Source organism: Carica papaya, chromosome 7 (assembly GCF_054855325.1).
Source record: "Carica papaya isolate Zhongbai chromosome 7, ASM5485532v1, whole genome shotgun sequence".
NCBI classification, from domain to species: Eukaryota; Viridiplantae; Streptophyta; class Magnoliopsida; order Brassicales; family Caricaceae; genus Carica; species Carica papaya.
Genome location: NC_142315.1, coordinates 25,302,756 through 25,315,502, shown reverse-complemented (window position 1 = coordinate 25,315,502; position 12,747 = coordinate 25,302,756). Strand labels below are relative to the sequence as shown.

The window sequence follows — 12,747 nt, the reverse complement described above, 5'->3', positions numbered from 1 at the left end:
TTTATGATTTTTGTTTTGTTTTGTTTTGTTTTGTAAGAGTTCAATATGTTGATTTTCTGAAAATGATTAGTTTTTTAATTATTATCTTATGAATTCTTTTTTTTTTTCTTTCTCAATTTTAATTTATCTGTCATTCAATTTTATGTATTCATATTTAAAAGATAAAACATATGTCGATATCTTTATATATATATAAAAAAAATTAGTGTGTTTTATATAAAATGATACAAAATTAAATAGCATAGAGTTGGAACTATAAGATATGTATATTTGAACTTAACAAAATTAAATTATAAAAGTAAAATTATACTTTGCCTTGGTTATATTTGAACCATAAAAAAGAAAGCATTGTACTTAAACAATAAAATATTTCTAAGTAATTCTTTTTAGTATATAATTTATATATTTATTATATATGTAAATAAATTATAATACAGTATAAATAATTTCTTTATTATGTTTGAATCTTGTAGCAACATTTTGATAATTTATATATTACATGTTAATGTAATGATTTGATAATATATATATATATTATGCTTTTCATTAAATTGCTAAGACAAACCAATATATATCCATCATACAATGTACTTTCTATAATTAATTAGATTTATTAATCTAAACAAGTTAAATTATTATTTGCATCACAATATTATGTAAATCATTTTATATTTACAACTTTATTTGTGTATTTTACAGTTTGAATTGATATTTATAATATAGAAGTATAGACATAACAATGATTATTTTTTATTATTTTTAATTGTTAATTATTTGCAAATCAAAAGTTTATGAATTGTATTAATGAAATAAAATAAATTACAAGTTAAATTTAATTATTATTATTATTATTATTATTATTATTAAAGGATGATGAAGGTAATTGTTTTTTTAGGAATTAAAAAAAAAAAAAAAGAAAGAAAATTCGGGGTTGACGTGTTTCTGGAGTTCTCTGGAGAGTCACAGAAAGCTCTTCTTCCGTTCTTCAGCGTTCATTTAACTCCTCCGCTAGTTTCCATTGTTGTAACCGGCAGGTTTTCTTCTTCTTCTTCTTCTTCTTCTTCTTCTGCTTCTCTTGATCATCTAATCCAGACTGTATCTCTTTATCCTCTTCTTGCTGTTGTAGATCGAGCGCGCAAGAATTGGTCTGTTGAGAATTTAGGGTTTGATCTTTTGGGAATTTCGTTATAAGAACATGGCGGGAGGTGGCTTCTTGCCTATGAAGCTGAAGAGGAAGGATCTTGACCAAGTTAACGATGATTTCTCCGATTTCTCTTTGTCTTCTCCTGCTAGAAAGATTCGCCGCCTGGTACATTCTCTCACTTTCTCCTGCTTTGTGTTTGGAATTGTTTACTGTTTTTTTTTTTTTCAACGAAACCCGATGTCTTAAAATTTGAAGCAACGGCAGGCTTTTCCTTATCATCATCATTGTTGTATTTTTTAGGACGCGGATTTACCGCCAATAATGGAGGAAGAGGAGCACGCTCTTCCAGAAAAGCTGGCTTATGGAGGTGTAGTAACGGGAACGGAACTGAACTCAGTCCCAGTCAACCACGAGAGAGCCATTGTTCTCTTCAACCCTGCTAACTCTCCTTTGTACTATTCGCCTTCTGATGTTTCTGTTTCTGTTGATCCATTAGTCATTTCCGAATTCAAGAGTAAGCTCCATAACTGACTTAACCTTCCTTTTCAGTTACTTCTTACGTAGTATTGAGCCTGGTGTATCTCGTTGGTGGACTTGAACCGTCTTCTTTCATTACGTCGGTACACATTGCACAATGGCTTCTCAAGTTGCCATTTGTATATTGTTCAATCCGAAGAGATTCTAGATATATTGGTGCATAAGTTTAAATCTTGGTCTGGTAATAGACACAGCTCATGTCAACTCACTTTGATGAACTGGGTTCCCTTGCAACTTTTTCTTTTTTTTATCGATCAGCAGTCTTTATATATTTCTGCCATGAGAGTGATCTTTTTCGATTCAATTGCCTTCAATCTGAATGCTTTCTATATTTGCTTAAACGGAGTTTTTTGGTGCTATACTGTAACTTATACTCCACCTAGTTATCTATTATTCAAACATGTGATGTTAGCTTTTAATGCTGGATTAGTATTTTGCAGAATTTTTACTGACCGAGTTGTCTGCTGCAATGTTTTGCAGATGAATTTCTTCGATCTGCCTGTTCCGATGAGGGAAAATCAGTAGATGATGATGAAACCTCTAGATACAAACAGAAAAACAGGATAAGCAATGGATGTTTAGCTGTTGTTCCTTGGGTTCCTTCTCAATTTCCTTACACGCAAAGCACAGAGATGTCCCAAACAGAGACTCCAGAGTTGATGGAGGCGGACGAAGTTGGGGAAGCAACTATGGACATAGAAGAAGACAATAATGCGACTTTGCCAATGCAGAATGCATATGAATTTGGTGGAATGAGCGGTAATGAAGGGTTACAATGGCCACAACAGCATTGCATGATGCCACTTCCTCCTCAAAACACCTCCACTCCGATCACATGGTTCCAATAACAAGTTCTGGGTGGGGCAAAAAATACTGCCCTTGCTGATGGGAAAGGCGAGTAGGATTAGCAACAGAGTTCCATGGTTTGTTTGGCTTCTGAATCTCCAAGCCCCACCAAGAAGGATCCGAAAGGAGAATGGAATTAGCTAAGAGTTCCTTATGTTTTTTTATTTCTGAATCTTAAAAGCAAATGCCAAGGTCATTGTAAAAAAGTGTAGTTAAATATGGGACTCAGCTTGGAAATTGTCAATACCATTTTGGATGAGTGGGTTGTATGACTTATTGCTTCAATGGTAAGAGTGATAGTGGGATTGAAATGTTATGGAGTGTGGGCATTTTCTTTAATGGTTGTCTGAATTTGTTTTTTTTTGGCTGTTGGTTGGCGCTTAGCTGCCTTGTACAGTTGCCTCAATTTGATTTGGATTTAAGACATTGGTTGGGCCCAAACGTTTTAGAGGCTATTAACGCAGACCGGATTATAAAGTTAAGAGGACGTGATCTTGTGGGGCACTCTTCGGGCTTTTTCTACACCATGAATTTACTGCAGCTTATGCTCCATCAAGATCCGTAAGGGCCACCTTTAATGTTTACTATCTGAACATTTTGGTTTTTTAGTAAATCATAAAATTAATAAAAAGCAAAAATAGACGTTACATAATGTGTGCGGATTATGTATACAACTAAAACACCAGTAGAACAACAATAATTGTTGATTTCAACAACTATAGGGGAAAAATAATCGTATAATTTCAACAATAATATTTGTATATTGGATTCTGTGTATTTGAATATGATGAATAATCTCGTTAAGAACAAAGTTAAAACAAATTGAACTGTAAATTTTTTTACAAAGTAATTGCTACTACTACTAGCTGCACCCAAATTAGAGGTTTACTTATGTGACACATACTTCAGGTTGGACCATATTTCACCACTCCCATCTCTAACAAAGTACATAGACTTCAATTCTACACTCTCAATTGCAATACAAGTGACTCAAAAATTGCCATCGACCTTTTGTTGCCACTCTCTCTGGTTTATTTCCGACCCAAAAAAAAAAACACATTAATGAAGAGAAACTTAACAAGATCAAACAGCCACACGGTTACACCAGATTAAATCAATAAAAAAATGCCTCAAAAATATTAAGTAAAAATTAAAATAGTTTACAAGAATGTGAAACTCCACTATTTCGACAGATTACTGAAGATTCACATCTCTATTCCAAAAGTATTTCATCAATATATGGGAATAGATATGGTCATTGAGGCCCTGAGAGCATACTTCTAACATTCCGATTCCTTGTGCAGTCAGTGCTCCAACATCAAGCACAGGACCTAGTCTGTAACTTGAACGACAAAAGACTCTACCTCAGGTTAAGGTTGAACAGATAGTGTAATAAGCTCGCCAGCCAATATTATTGTGCTTTCTAATCTCCTGCTACATATGTCTTCTCCTCATAATACTTCTTCTCACTCATTGATTTCTTCGCATTGCGTTTCTACAATGTAAATTGAATCACATAATGCTATAAGCACTGCCCAAAAGATGGAAGCGATAGTAGAAACTGTAAGCATCATACTCTACCTACACTTGATCTTTTTATGAAAAGGTAGGTTGACCTTTTTGGCCTCGTTGCAATTTAATTCCTACAGTTCTTTCTGATACTCCAGTACCCGTGGTTTAGGGTTTTGTTAGTTTACATAGATCTCTTGGTTCTCTAGAAAAAATATGCATATGATATCTAAACATGAACACATACAAGTTCAAAACTAAACTCATCAAGAATAACGAGAAAATTAAAAACCAATAAAATAATAGTCTAAATACTACTAAATTTAGAATGACAAAATTTAAAGAATGAGGCACTCATTTATCATCCAAATAAAAACACAGAATTGAGTCCTAATAAGATCAAATGACAAGGGTTAAACTGTAACTTACTTTTTTTCTTAGATCTGCAACGATGGGCAGGTTCCAAGAAAATCAAAAAGTCATCCTTCTAAATTAATTATGACTTAGATAAAGGGCTTCAACCTATATTCAGGTAATCATAGAGCTAGCTATAATAAAGATTTGTTAGGGGCTACTATTTGCAATTAAAAGTTTTTTGACGGCAAAAAATGAATCCTTGATTGATTGGTAATAAACTCACCTGCCCAGTGAATCTATTGGGACTCAGTATGAAGAAACATTAAATTAGATAACCAAATACCTTGTAAGCCTTATGATTGGCAACTATCCTTTGGGCAATGGAAGTTGTGGTTATATTTTTAGGGCTTTCTATCATCCGAAAAATTCCCATACTCTTAGGAACTGCATATGGGTCCGCCTCACCCTGTATGAAACATACCTATTTTGCTTAGATCCATTGTTGAAGACATTATCAAAATATTCTTAAGAAAAAGAATTAACAGACTTACAGGCAACAAAGAGGTGGTCTCCGCCACTGTCCCATGCACAACCAAAGAGATGTTGAAAGTTGTGAGCTGCTCATGCCAAGACAAAAGAAAAATTCAGGACTCCCATTATCTTTTTTGATAAGTAAAAACCATAATTTGAGTTGCTAATGTAGCACAAGTCATGAAATATCAACGTCCAGGTTGCCTTCAGTATTGTTTTAGCAGAATGATTAAATCAATATATATTATGTTAGCAGGAAAGTTACGACATTGATTAAAAGGGTTGCATTTGCATATAATTTCTACTTCATTTGTAACAAATACGGATAACACCATGAAGAGAGTTGAGCATTTAGTGATCCATCCAAATCTATAAAAATAATTTCGCCTAGAACTTAACCTGCAACATGGTATACTTATCATGAGGAATGGAGGATCCAACACAGATTATATATATCAGGCTTTCGGCTCAAAAAGAACATATGTATATACATCCACTTTGAGAAACACTTTAAACAATAAAATAAATAGCATACCATGTCCCTTGTGATTTCCCAAGGTGCACCAATGATAACTTCATCAACATACCGACAAGCCAGAACACTAAGGCTACGCTCGTGTAGATGCATGATAGGGTAGTGCTTCCCTCTATGCTCACTGCATGAGCAGAAACGTAGAATTATTCCTACTATTTTCCTTTCAATCATGAAGGCTAACGTACAGTTGCAAGCAGCCAAAACTTCCAAAAGGATGAAATAAGAAACATGTTGTAAAAATTAAATTCATACCTCACAATCAGATCAGTATGGATACCAACTAGCAAGAAGTCACCAAGCTGCCTAGCGCACTTCAAGATCTGCATAGCCAAAAAGGTTAACCAGTGACAGGTAAAGTGCAATGAAATAACAAACTAAAAGTTCCTTACCCACTCAAGAAAGAGTAAGAGAACTGTACTATTTCCTCCATATGCAAAAGATAAAAGATTAACATTCTAAATCAATTATTACTAATAATTCATTCGATACTTCAATTTTTAACTTGACCAATGGCATTTGGTGCTTCACCAGTTCTAAGGTAAACAATACAAAAACAGCCATATTTTCACTAACCTGTAAAACTTGAAAGAATATTTTTTTTTTTTTTTTAAAAGGCAAAACAACAAAAGACAGTTAATTAAATTACATCCACAACATAATATAACCAAACTAACTGCTTGTTCAAACAGGAAAAGAGAACCCTTAAATCTCAAGCAGGTGAGACAGTTGATAGCATTCCATGCTCAAGAAGAGAACAATGATGAGAATAAAATGACTACATTAACAGATAAATTTGATTGATAGCATTAACAGACATCACATTAACCTGCATTTCAAAATGGGAGAAAATCATAAAACATAATTAAGAAGGAACCAACTCACTTTGGTTAGGTGATTATGTCTCCCTCTTTCTCAAGAGGATAGAGGTTCGAGCAATTAATAGCCCCATTTGGGGGCCCATAAAAAAAAACTAAAAAGGAAAGCAAGAAATTATTTGCAGGATTAAATTTTAAAAGACAACAATACCTCCACATGCCCTGCATGAAAAAGATCAAATGCTCCATCGATATATACAACACGAGCATTTGGTCCAGGCCCCTGAGACAGAATTAAAAAAATAAATCTTACTAGTGAAAAAGAGATTTCGACAAGGACCAGAACGAAAGGACAGGGGGAGAGCGGTGACAAGAAGACTCGGGCACTTCTCTTTATGGAGGTAGTTACGGGAGCGAATTTACAATAGACTAACAAAGTTTAATGCAACTTCAGAATAATATATATTAGCAACTTAGCTCTTGGATAATAAACTAGAGGAAAAAGATCAGAAGAATAAACGTAAGGAACGCAGTTGCTCCTCCTTTCAGTTGTTTGTCTCAATTCAGACTATCTTTTATTACATTATGTTGTTCCACTATGCTTATATCCAATCATAAGCCCCAAAACTATCTTAAAGGGATTATTTCACTAATAAATATCCTTGCTGACTTTAATTTATGGTAATTTATTCTTCAAAATCCTGTATGTAATATATTGTCTTAAATATTAATAGGAAATTCCAGTAACCAAAGTGCTTATACTTGTACTGAACTAGAAGAAAGATTATTTTTTTTCTGAAATAAAACTAGAAGAAAGATTATGTTTTGTGTAAACCCAAATTAATGCAAACAGCACAGATCTCCATAACACTAGTTGCTCGAACATGGGCTGGTTCAATTATACATGGTATAAGAATGATCCTTCAAGTTTACTATCTATTCGGTAAGACCCTGAAAGTGGGATGCTAAATTATCCATTTCTAGCTTTAAAAATTGAGGATGGAGTACCTTCCCATTTGAAAACTGCACAATCCTTCGAGATGTTGGCAGGAAATGAGAGATGTGGGCAGCCATGGATTGGCTTCCCTTCTGAGGATCTTCATACAAAGGCACATCATTGTGCTCTTTACAACAATCCACATCCTTCACAGAAGATAGTATCCTCCCTGCATTTAGACAAATTATGAAGTAATTTAAAACAAAAATAATTAGCATGTGTGTTAAGAAACAAAGACATGTTAAACAATGCCGAAACCCGAAAATGCTTAAGGACATCTCATGTCTAAACAATTATGTTGACTTGTCCTCAGAGTCTAATAAATTCGAGCCCTTGTTATAGAAACCCTAAGAAGTAAAAGAATAGTCGTGCTGAACAAAATCCTGCCTTTTCTCAACAAATGAATGGTGTTATTTTCCCAGTCCAAACGAAAAGGAAATTGAAAAAAAAAATTGAATTGGCATAGCTAATCAATAGTACCTACAATATCTGTGCTGGAGACACCTTCAGTGCGCTTTATCTGCTTGTAGCGGCCAGCTTTCTTAGCCAGAGCATAAGCATCAGTTCCATCAGGAAGCAGACAAGGGTCATCACCATGTATAATGTAATCAATCTTATGCTCATTGAATAGAGTCTTCATAAATTGCTCAGTAATTGCATATGGAGCATTGGCAATAACTTGATCCACCCACTTCAGTCCACTCACAAGGGCCAGCCTAGAGACAAATCAGATCAATTATTATTGGCTAGCCTAAGACCTATGGAAATAGGAAGCTGAAAATGGTGAACTGTTAAAAAACAGCACAGGAAGCATGTCAAGTTTGCTATATTTGCCTCTGAATCTGTCAGGTAAATTTAAAAATTCTGGCCATGATTTAAACTTATAGTAACCAATTGTAAACGACCGAAATTTCTTCATTGGCCGTGCAATTCATATAAGTTTGAGAGGACATCTCCTCAAGGTCCGTTCGTCATAACACCATGAAGCTTTTTTTCTAGGTGCAAAATTTTAAATAAGTTCAAATTGTAAGTTTTTAGACCACATAAAGTTCAATATTGCTTAAAAAGAAGTGACAGTATTTATGTCAAAATAGTAGCTTAAAGAAAACATTGGAAGACAAAGTCCAGTCAATACTGCAGGCTGATGATGTTGAATTCTTTTTACAAGTACCCGTCTTTCTTCCTCCAAGTTTTACAGTTAAGCTTCTGAGACATTTTAATAGACTTTCCAATCAATTCAGTGATAATTTTAACAGTTGGACAGCTGCCCTCTAGTCAAAGAACATTGTGAATCAAAATGATTGCACGCCTGGAGCAATACATGTAACTAATGAAAGAACTTAACTAATTTTTGTGGTTCCAATATTCAGTCAAGCATGCTCCACATATAAAATGTACAAAAACTGGCTCTGGAACTAAGACCATATTCCAGCTCAACTACACCAGTTCATTAATAAATCACAACAAAAACATGCACTTAAACATGTAGACTAAACAAATATAGACAGAGAAGAAAATTCAGAATACCTTTCTTCCATGGGCAAGACAGGGGGGCCTTTGTTAGCAATAATCTCCTCATCACTTACAACACCAACCACCAATTCATCACCTAAAGCCTTTGCTTGCCTCAAGGCATTGGCGTGGCCATAATGCATAAGATCAAAGCAGCCATCCATGTAAACACGAATGCGCTTCTTCTCACGTCTTTTCTTGTGGAAGAGCCCCAAATCAGACCACATATAAGGTAAAGAGAAGATGCCAGTCCCACCAAAGTAGCTCGTGGACAACCCGAGCAAGGCAGCGGTGAGCATTAGTCCACCAAAGAGATGTGGGCAGTAATAGACCCCATCCCAAATCCAACTGTTACTCTCATACTCCATTATCGATTTTTCTTTTCTTCTTTTCAGAGAGTATATTTTATGTTTTGCTCGCTAGAAGAGACACAAAACCTGCAAGTTAAGACAACAAAATGAAGAAGGTAATCGAAACTATTTTCATTTTGAATCAAACCAGATGAGAACATCGGCCTTCAATTATCAGAATACAGCATCAACGTGCACGTGTCCCGAACCGAAATTCATCATTTTCTTTAATGTGAAAAACCAAAACGATAAAGAAAAAAGGGATGGATTCCACCAAACCACTAGGAAAATTGGAGAATCAGTTAAAAAAAAGAATTCAGAAACACAAATTTGAATAGAAATATTGAAATCAGATGATAGCAGCTTGTGTTTCAAATCTCAATTCACCCTACCAGCCACCCCACCCAGAATATATATAATTTCTTATACGTCCGGCAGAAAACCAGAAAAATTAGGAAAAGTATACGATAAACACGAACTGAACAGAAATATATAACTGAAGTATTAACTGAAAACGAAATAAAATTTGACTCACAGAATTGCGAAGAAAAACGAAAAGCTAAAGTTGAGAAAACCGAGGAAAATCATTACGATTTCGAATCCAGATTCCAGAAGAGAATTGAAATCAGAAACTCCAAAACATGAGTGTGAAAAGGAAAGGGACAGAGGTGCTGTCAGCATCAGATCGAATCTCTCACCTCTTTTCAATGGCGTTGGGTGTTTGCGTCTTGTGTCTCCTCTTTTCTTCTTCTCTCTTCTCTCCCTCTCTCTCTCTCTCTCTCCCTCTCCCTCTCTCTCTATCTCTATCTCCCCCCCTCGATTACCAGAAGGACCCCCTGCACGGGTATGGCGAGAAAAGCTGTCTTAAAATACCTGTTTTTTATTTTTATTTTTTAGGCGAAAAAAACAGGTCATTTTTTAACGTGTTGAAGTAATACTGGTAACAGTGGTAAAAGCGTAATTTCATATAAAGTTTCTTTTAAACGATGCCGTTTTAGATATGAAAAGACGTACAGCTTAAAAAAGGTGTCCTTCCAATATGAAAATTCCAACCAACCATACCAATATATTCTTTTCATATGTAATCATGATTTCTTAAAAGACTTTGAATAATTAATTTAACTGTAAAAATGATTATACTATTTACGTCACGTGTTTGTTTTGGCAACACGTGATTATTTTATCGTATGGTCTATTTATAGTAATAAATTATTTCATATATATTGATATTATTTTGAATTATTAATAATGTTAATTATCAATTACCGTTTGACTAATAAAGATTAATAATTATGTATTCGCTAAAACAATGAAAATCATAGTTAAAGGTATTGTAAATAGGTTTAAGTTATTAAATAAAAGTAGCTAAGTTTTTAATTTTTTTTTAAAAAAAAAATATATATATATATATATATATTCAAGTAAAATATTTACTATAAAAAGTAATGTTGATTATACTTTTTTCCAAAAAGCAAAAGATGGTTAAAAAGCAAATAATCACATGCTTTAAAAGTTCTCATTTTGAATTAAAAATAAATAAAATCTAGTTAAATTATTTACTGTGACATAATAAAGATCATATTTATTGGAATATCAAATAAGTAAATGATTATATAGTTCCATTTAAAAAATGTGAGAAAATTAGAAACTTCCATAACTTGCACTTTCTCATTTGATTTTAATCTAAATTGTGAAATTTACCCGTTTTATTGTAAATAAAACTCTTACCTTAATTACTAAGCTATTTAATTTGAGGTAGTTTACCTAATCTTAACAACTATTTAAGAATTATTTACTAAATAATTTAACTTTTTAATTTTTCTTAATTACATAGGTAGAGACATATATTTTACTTAAAAATAGGACTACATTGAACTCAAGAAATTAAAAATAAAATTTATTTTTTATTTTTTATTTTTAAATAGAACAAAAAATAATATTAGTTTAGTTCAAAATTCTACTATTAATTGATATTTTATTTCGTTCTTATTTTGTTTAATCTTATTCCAAATCAATGAATGCTTTTAGATGTAACTGGGTTTGGTTCATATCCATATACATGCGGAAATACAATTATATCGATTTATTAAAAAAAGAAATAAGAAAATTACAGTTTCTCCAAAAAATTTTTGACAAATAATAAAAAACCGCCCACTTTGCAAAACTAGAGTAAACTTCATGCCTTACGAGAATTTCATATGTATTATGTTGATTGTTTACTTTTAGTTTTCTTTTTCAAATTACAAATCGAACCAAAATATAAACATACAACCTGTTTGGTTTGCAAAATAAGAACGAAAAAAGACAACGTTAAGTGATGTCAAATACCATCACCAGACAACGTTAAGCCCTCCATCATGATTTAATCTGAACCGTCCGATCGTAATTAAATTGAAAATAAATCTGGGCTGTCCATCACGATGCGATCTGGGCAGTCCGTGCGTGATCAAATCTGGACCGTCCGTACGCGTGAGATCTGGGTCATCCACGCGCGCCTTTGATCTGGGTCGTACGTGCGCGTGGGAACAGATCTGGACCGTCTAATCGCGCGCACGCAGATCGCCCACGTGTCTCCGTCCCGCGTGGCTTCCCGCATTAGCATCCCTGCCACGCGGCGTATCTTGGTTGGCCGGAGCTCCTGACGTGGTACTATTTTTCTAAATGACGTTTTGACCTCCGGTTTTCGATTTTCTTTTCAAAAAAACCCTCATAATCTAAATTTTCACAACTTTTTCCCAAATTCAATTTCAATTAAATTCCAAAAATAATTTTACCCCATTTTATTATTATTTTTATTTTTATTTCTATTAAATTAAATTAAATTAAAACTTTATAAATTAATTATTAAAATAAAATAAAATTAACAAAATTCTAAATTAAATTAAAATAAAATAAATAACATAAATCTTCAACTAGAGTCAATTCTACTGATTTCAACATCTGGATTCACCACACAACATTCCATTAAAGATTCGCTTGAATCAATACATCAACTATGTATTCCTGACACTACAACCCTCGCAACTCCTCAACAAGCACAAGAAATTAACCTTTCCATAAGCAGTATAGCTTATACTGTTTTGTACTTGGTCTAAAATGCTATGTTCTTTTCTTCATATACTTTCTTTGGAGCAAAAAGAAATTATCAACATTAACAAGGCACTAAACAGCTGCTATTCAAGCACTCGTAAGCGTTACAAATCAGTCAAAATTTTATAGTTCTCAAATCCTCATCAGAATTAAAAGCAACTCTTAGATAGAGAACCATGATCAACAGATCATACATTCCCTGACCCTAATTAGAAAAAAAAAAAATCTAGATAAAAAAGAACTATTGTATTTTTTTTTTTCAAATGACCCACATGATATACAAAGAGATGAGAAATGAGTTTTTTTCTCCTATGCTCACAAAAGATGCCTAGGTTTACTCTTGTCAGATCTCGATGAGATGCTTAGGTTTACTTTCACCAGAAATGGATATATAAGCCCACCTTAACACCCATGGAAATGGTTGAATAGTTTAAATAAACATAGAAAGCACAAATGTGGATACAATCATATTAAATTGCTACTCATCCATCTAACCCACAGCACAACCTCACACCCACTATACC

General features: G+C 33.5%; 2 protein-coding genes across 5 annotated transcripts; one reads left to right on the top strand and one right to left on the bottom strand.

Moving 5' to 3' along the window:
* The first annotated feature begins 884 nt into the window (after positions 1-884).
* Positions 885-2,843, top strand: LOC110809849 (DBH-like monooxygenase). Of its 3 annotated transcripts, none has more exons than XM_022035800.2 (4): positions 885-1,034; positions 1,127-1,309; positions 1,445-1,658; positions 2,162-2,843. In XM_022035800.2, the coding sequence occupies exons 2-4, from the start codon at positions 1,196-1,198 to the stop codon at positions 2,527-2,529; spliced, it is 696 nt and encodes a 231-aa protein (XP_021891492.1). In that variant the 5' UTR covers positions 885-1,034; positions 1,127-1,195; the 3' UTR covers positions 2,530-2,843. The 3 variants fall into 3 exon arrangements, with proteins under 3 accessions (XP_021891492.1, XP_021891493.1, XP_088063349.1); XM_022035801.2 differs by having other exon boundaries at positions 924-1,030; XM_088207223.1 differs by having other exon boundaries at positions 934-1,309.
* Positions 2,844-3,636: 793 nt separating this feature from the next.
* Positions 3,637-9,990, bottom strand: LOC110809828 (ethanolamine-phosphate cytidylyltransferase-like). Of its 2 annotated transcripts, none has more exons than XM_022035770.2 (10): positions 9,832-9,990; positions 8,799-9,220; positions 7,752-7,987; positions 7,283-7,440; positions 6,486-6,557; positions 5,712-5,779; positions 5,460-5,580; positions 4,945-5,010; positions 4,737-4,859; positions 3,637-4,022 (listed from the first exon to the last, which is right to left on the bottom strand). In XM_022035770.2, exons 2-10 carry the CDS (start codon positions 9,149-9,151, stop codon positions 3,951-3,953), a joined length of 1,269 nt encoding a protein of 422 aa, XP_021891462.2. In that variant the 5' UTR covers positions 9,152-9,220; positions 9,832-9,990; the 3' UTR covers positions 3,637-3,950. The 2 variants fall into 2 exon arrangements, with proteins under 2 accessions (XP_021891462.2, XP_088063348.1); XM_088207222.1 differs by lacking the exon at positions 9,832-9,990 and adding an exon at positions 9,669-9,777.
* Between the last annotated feature and the right edge of the window lie 2,757 nt (positions 9,991-12,747).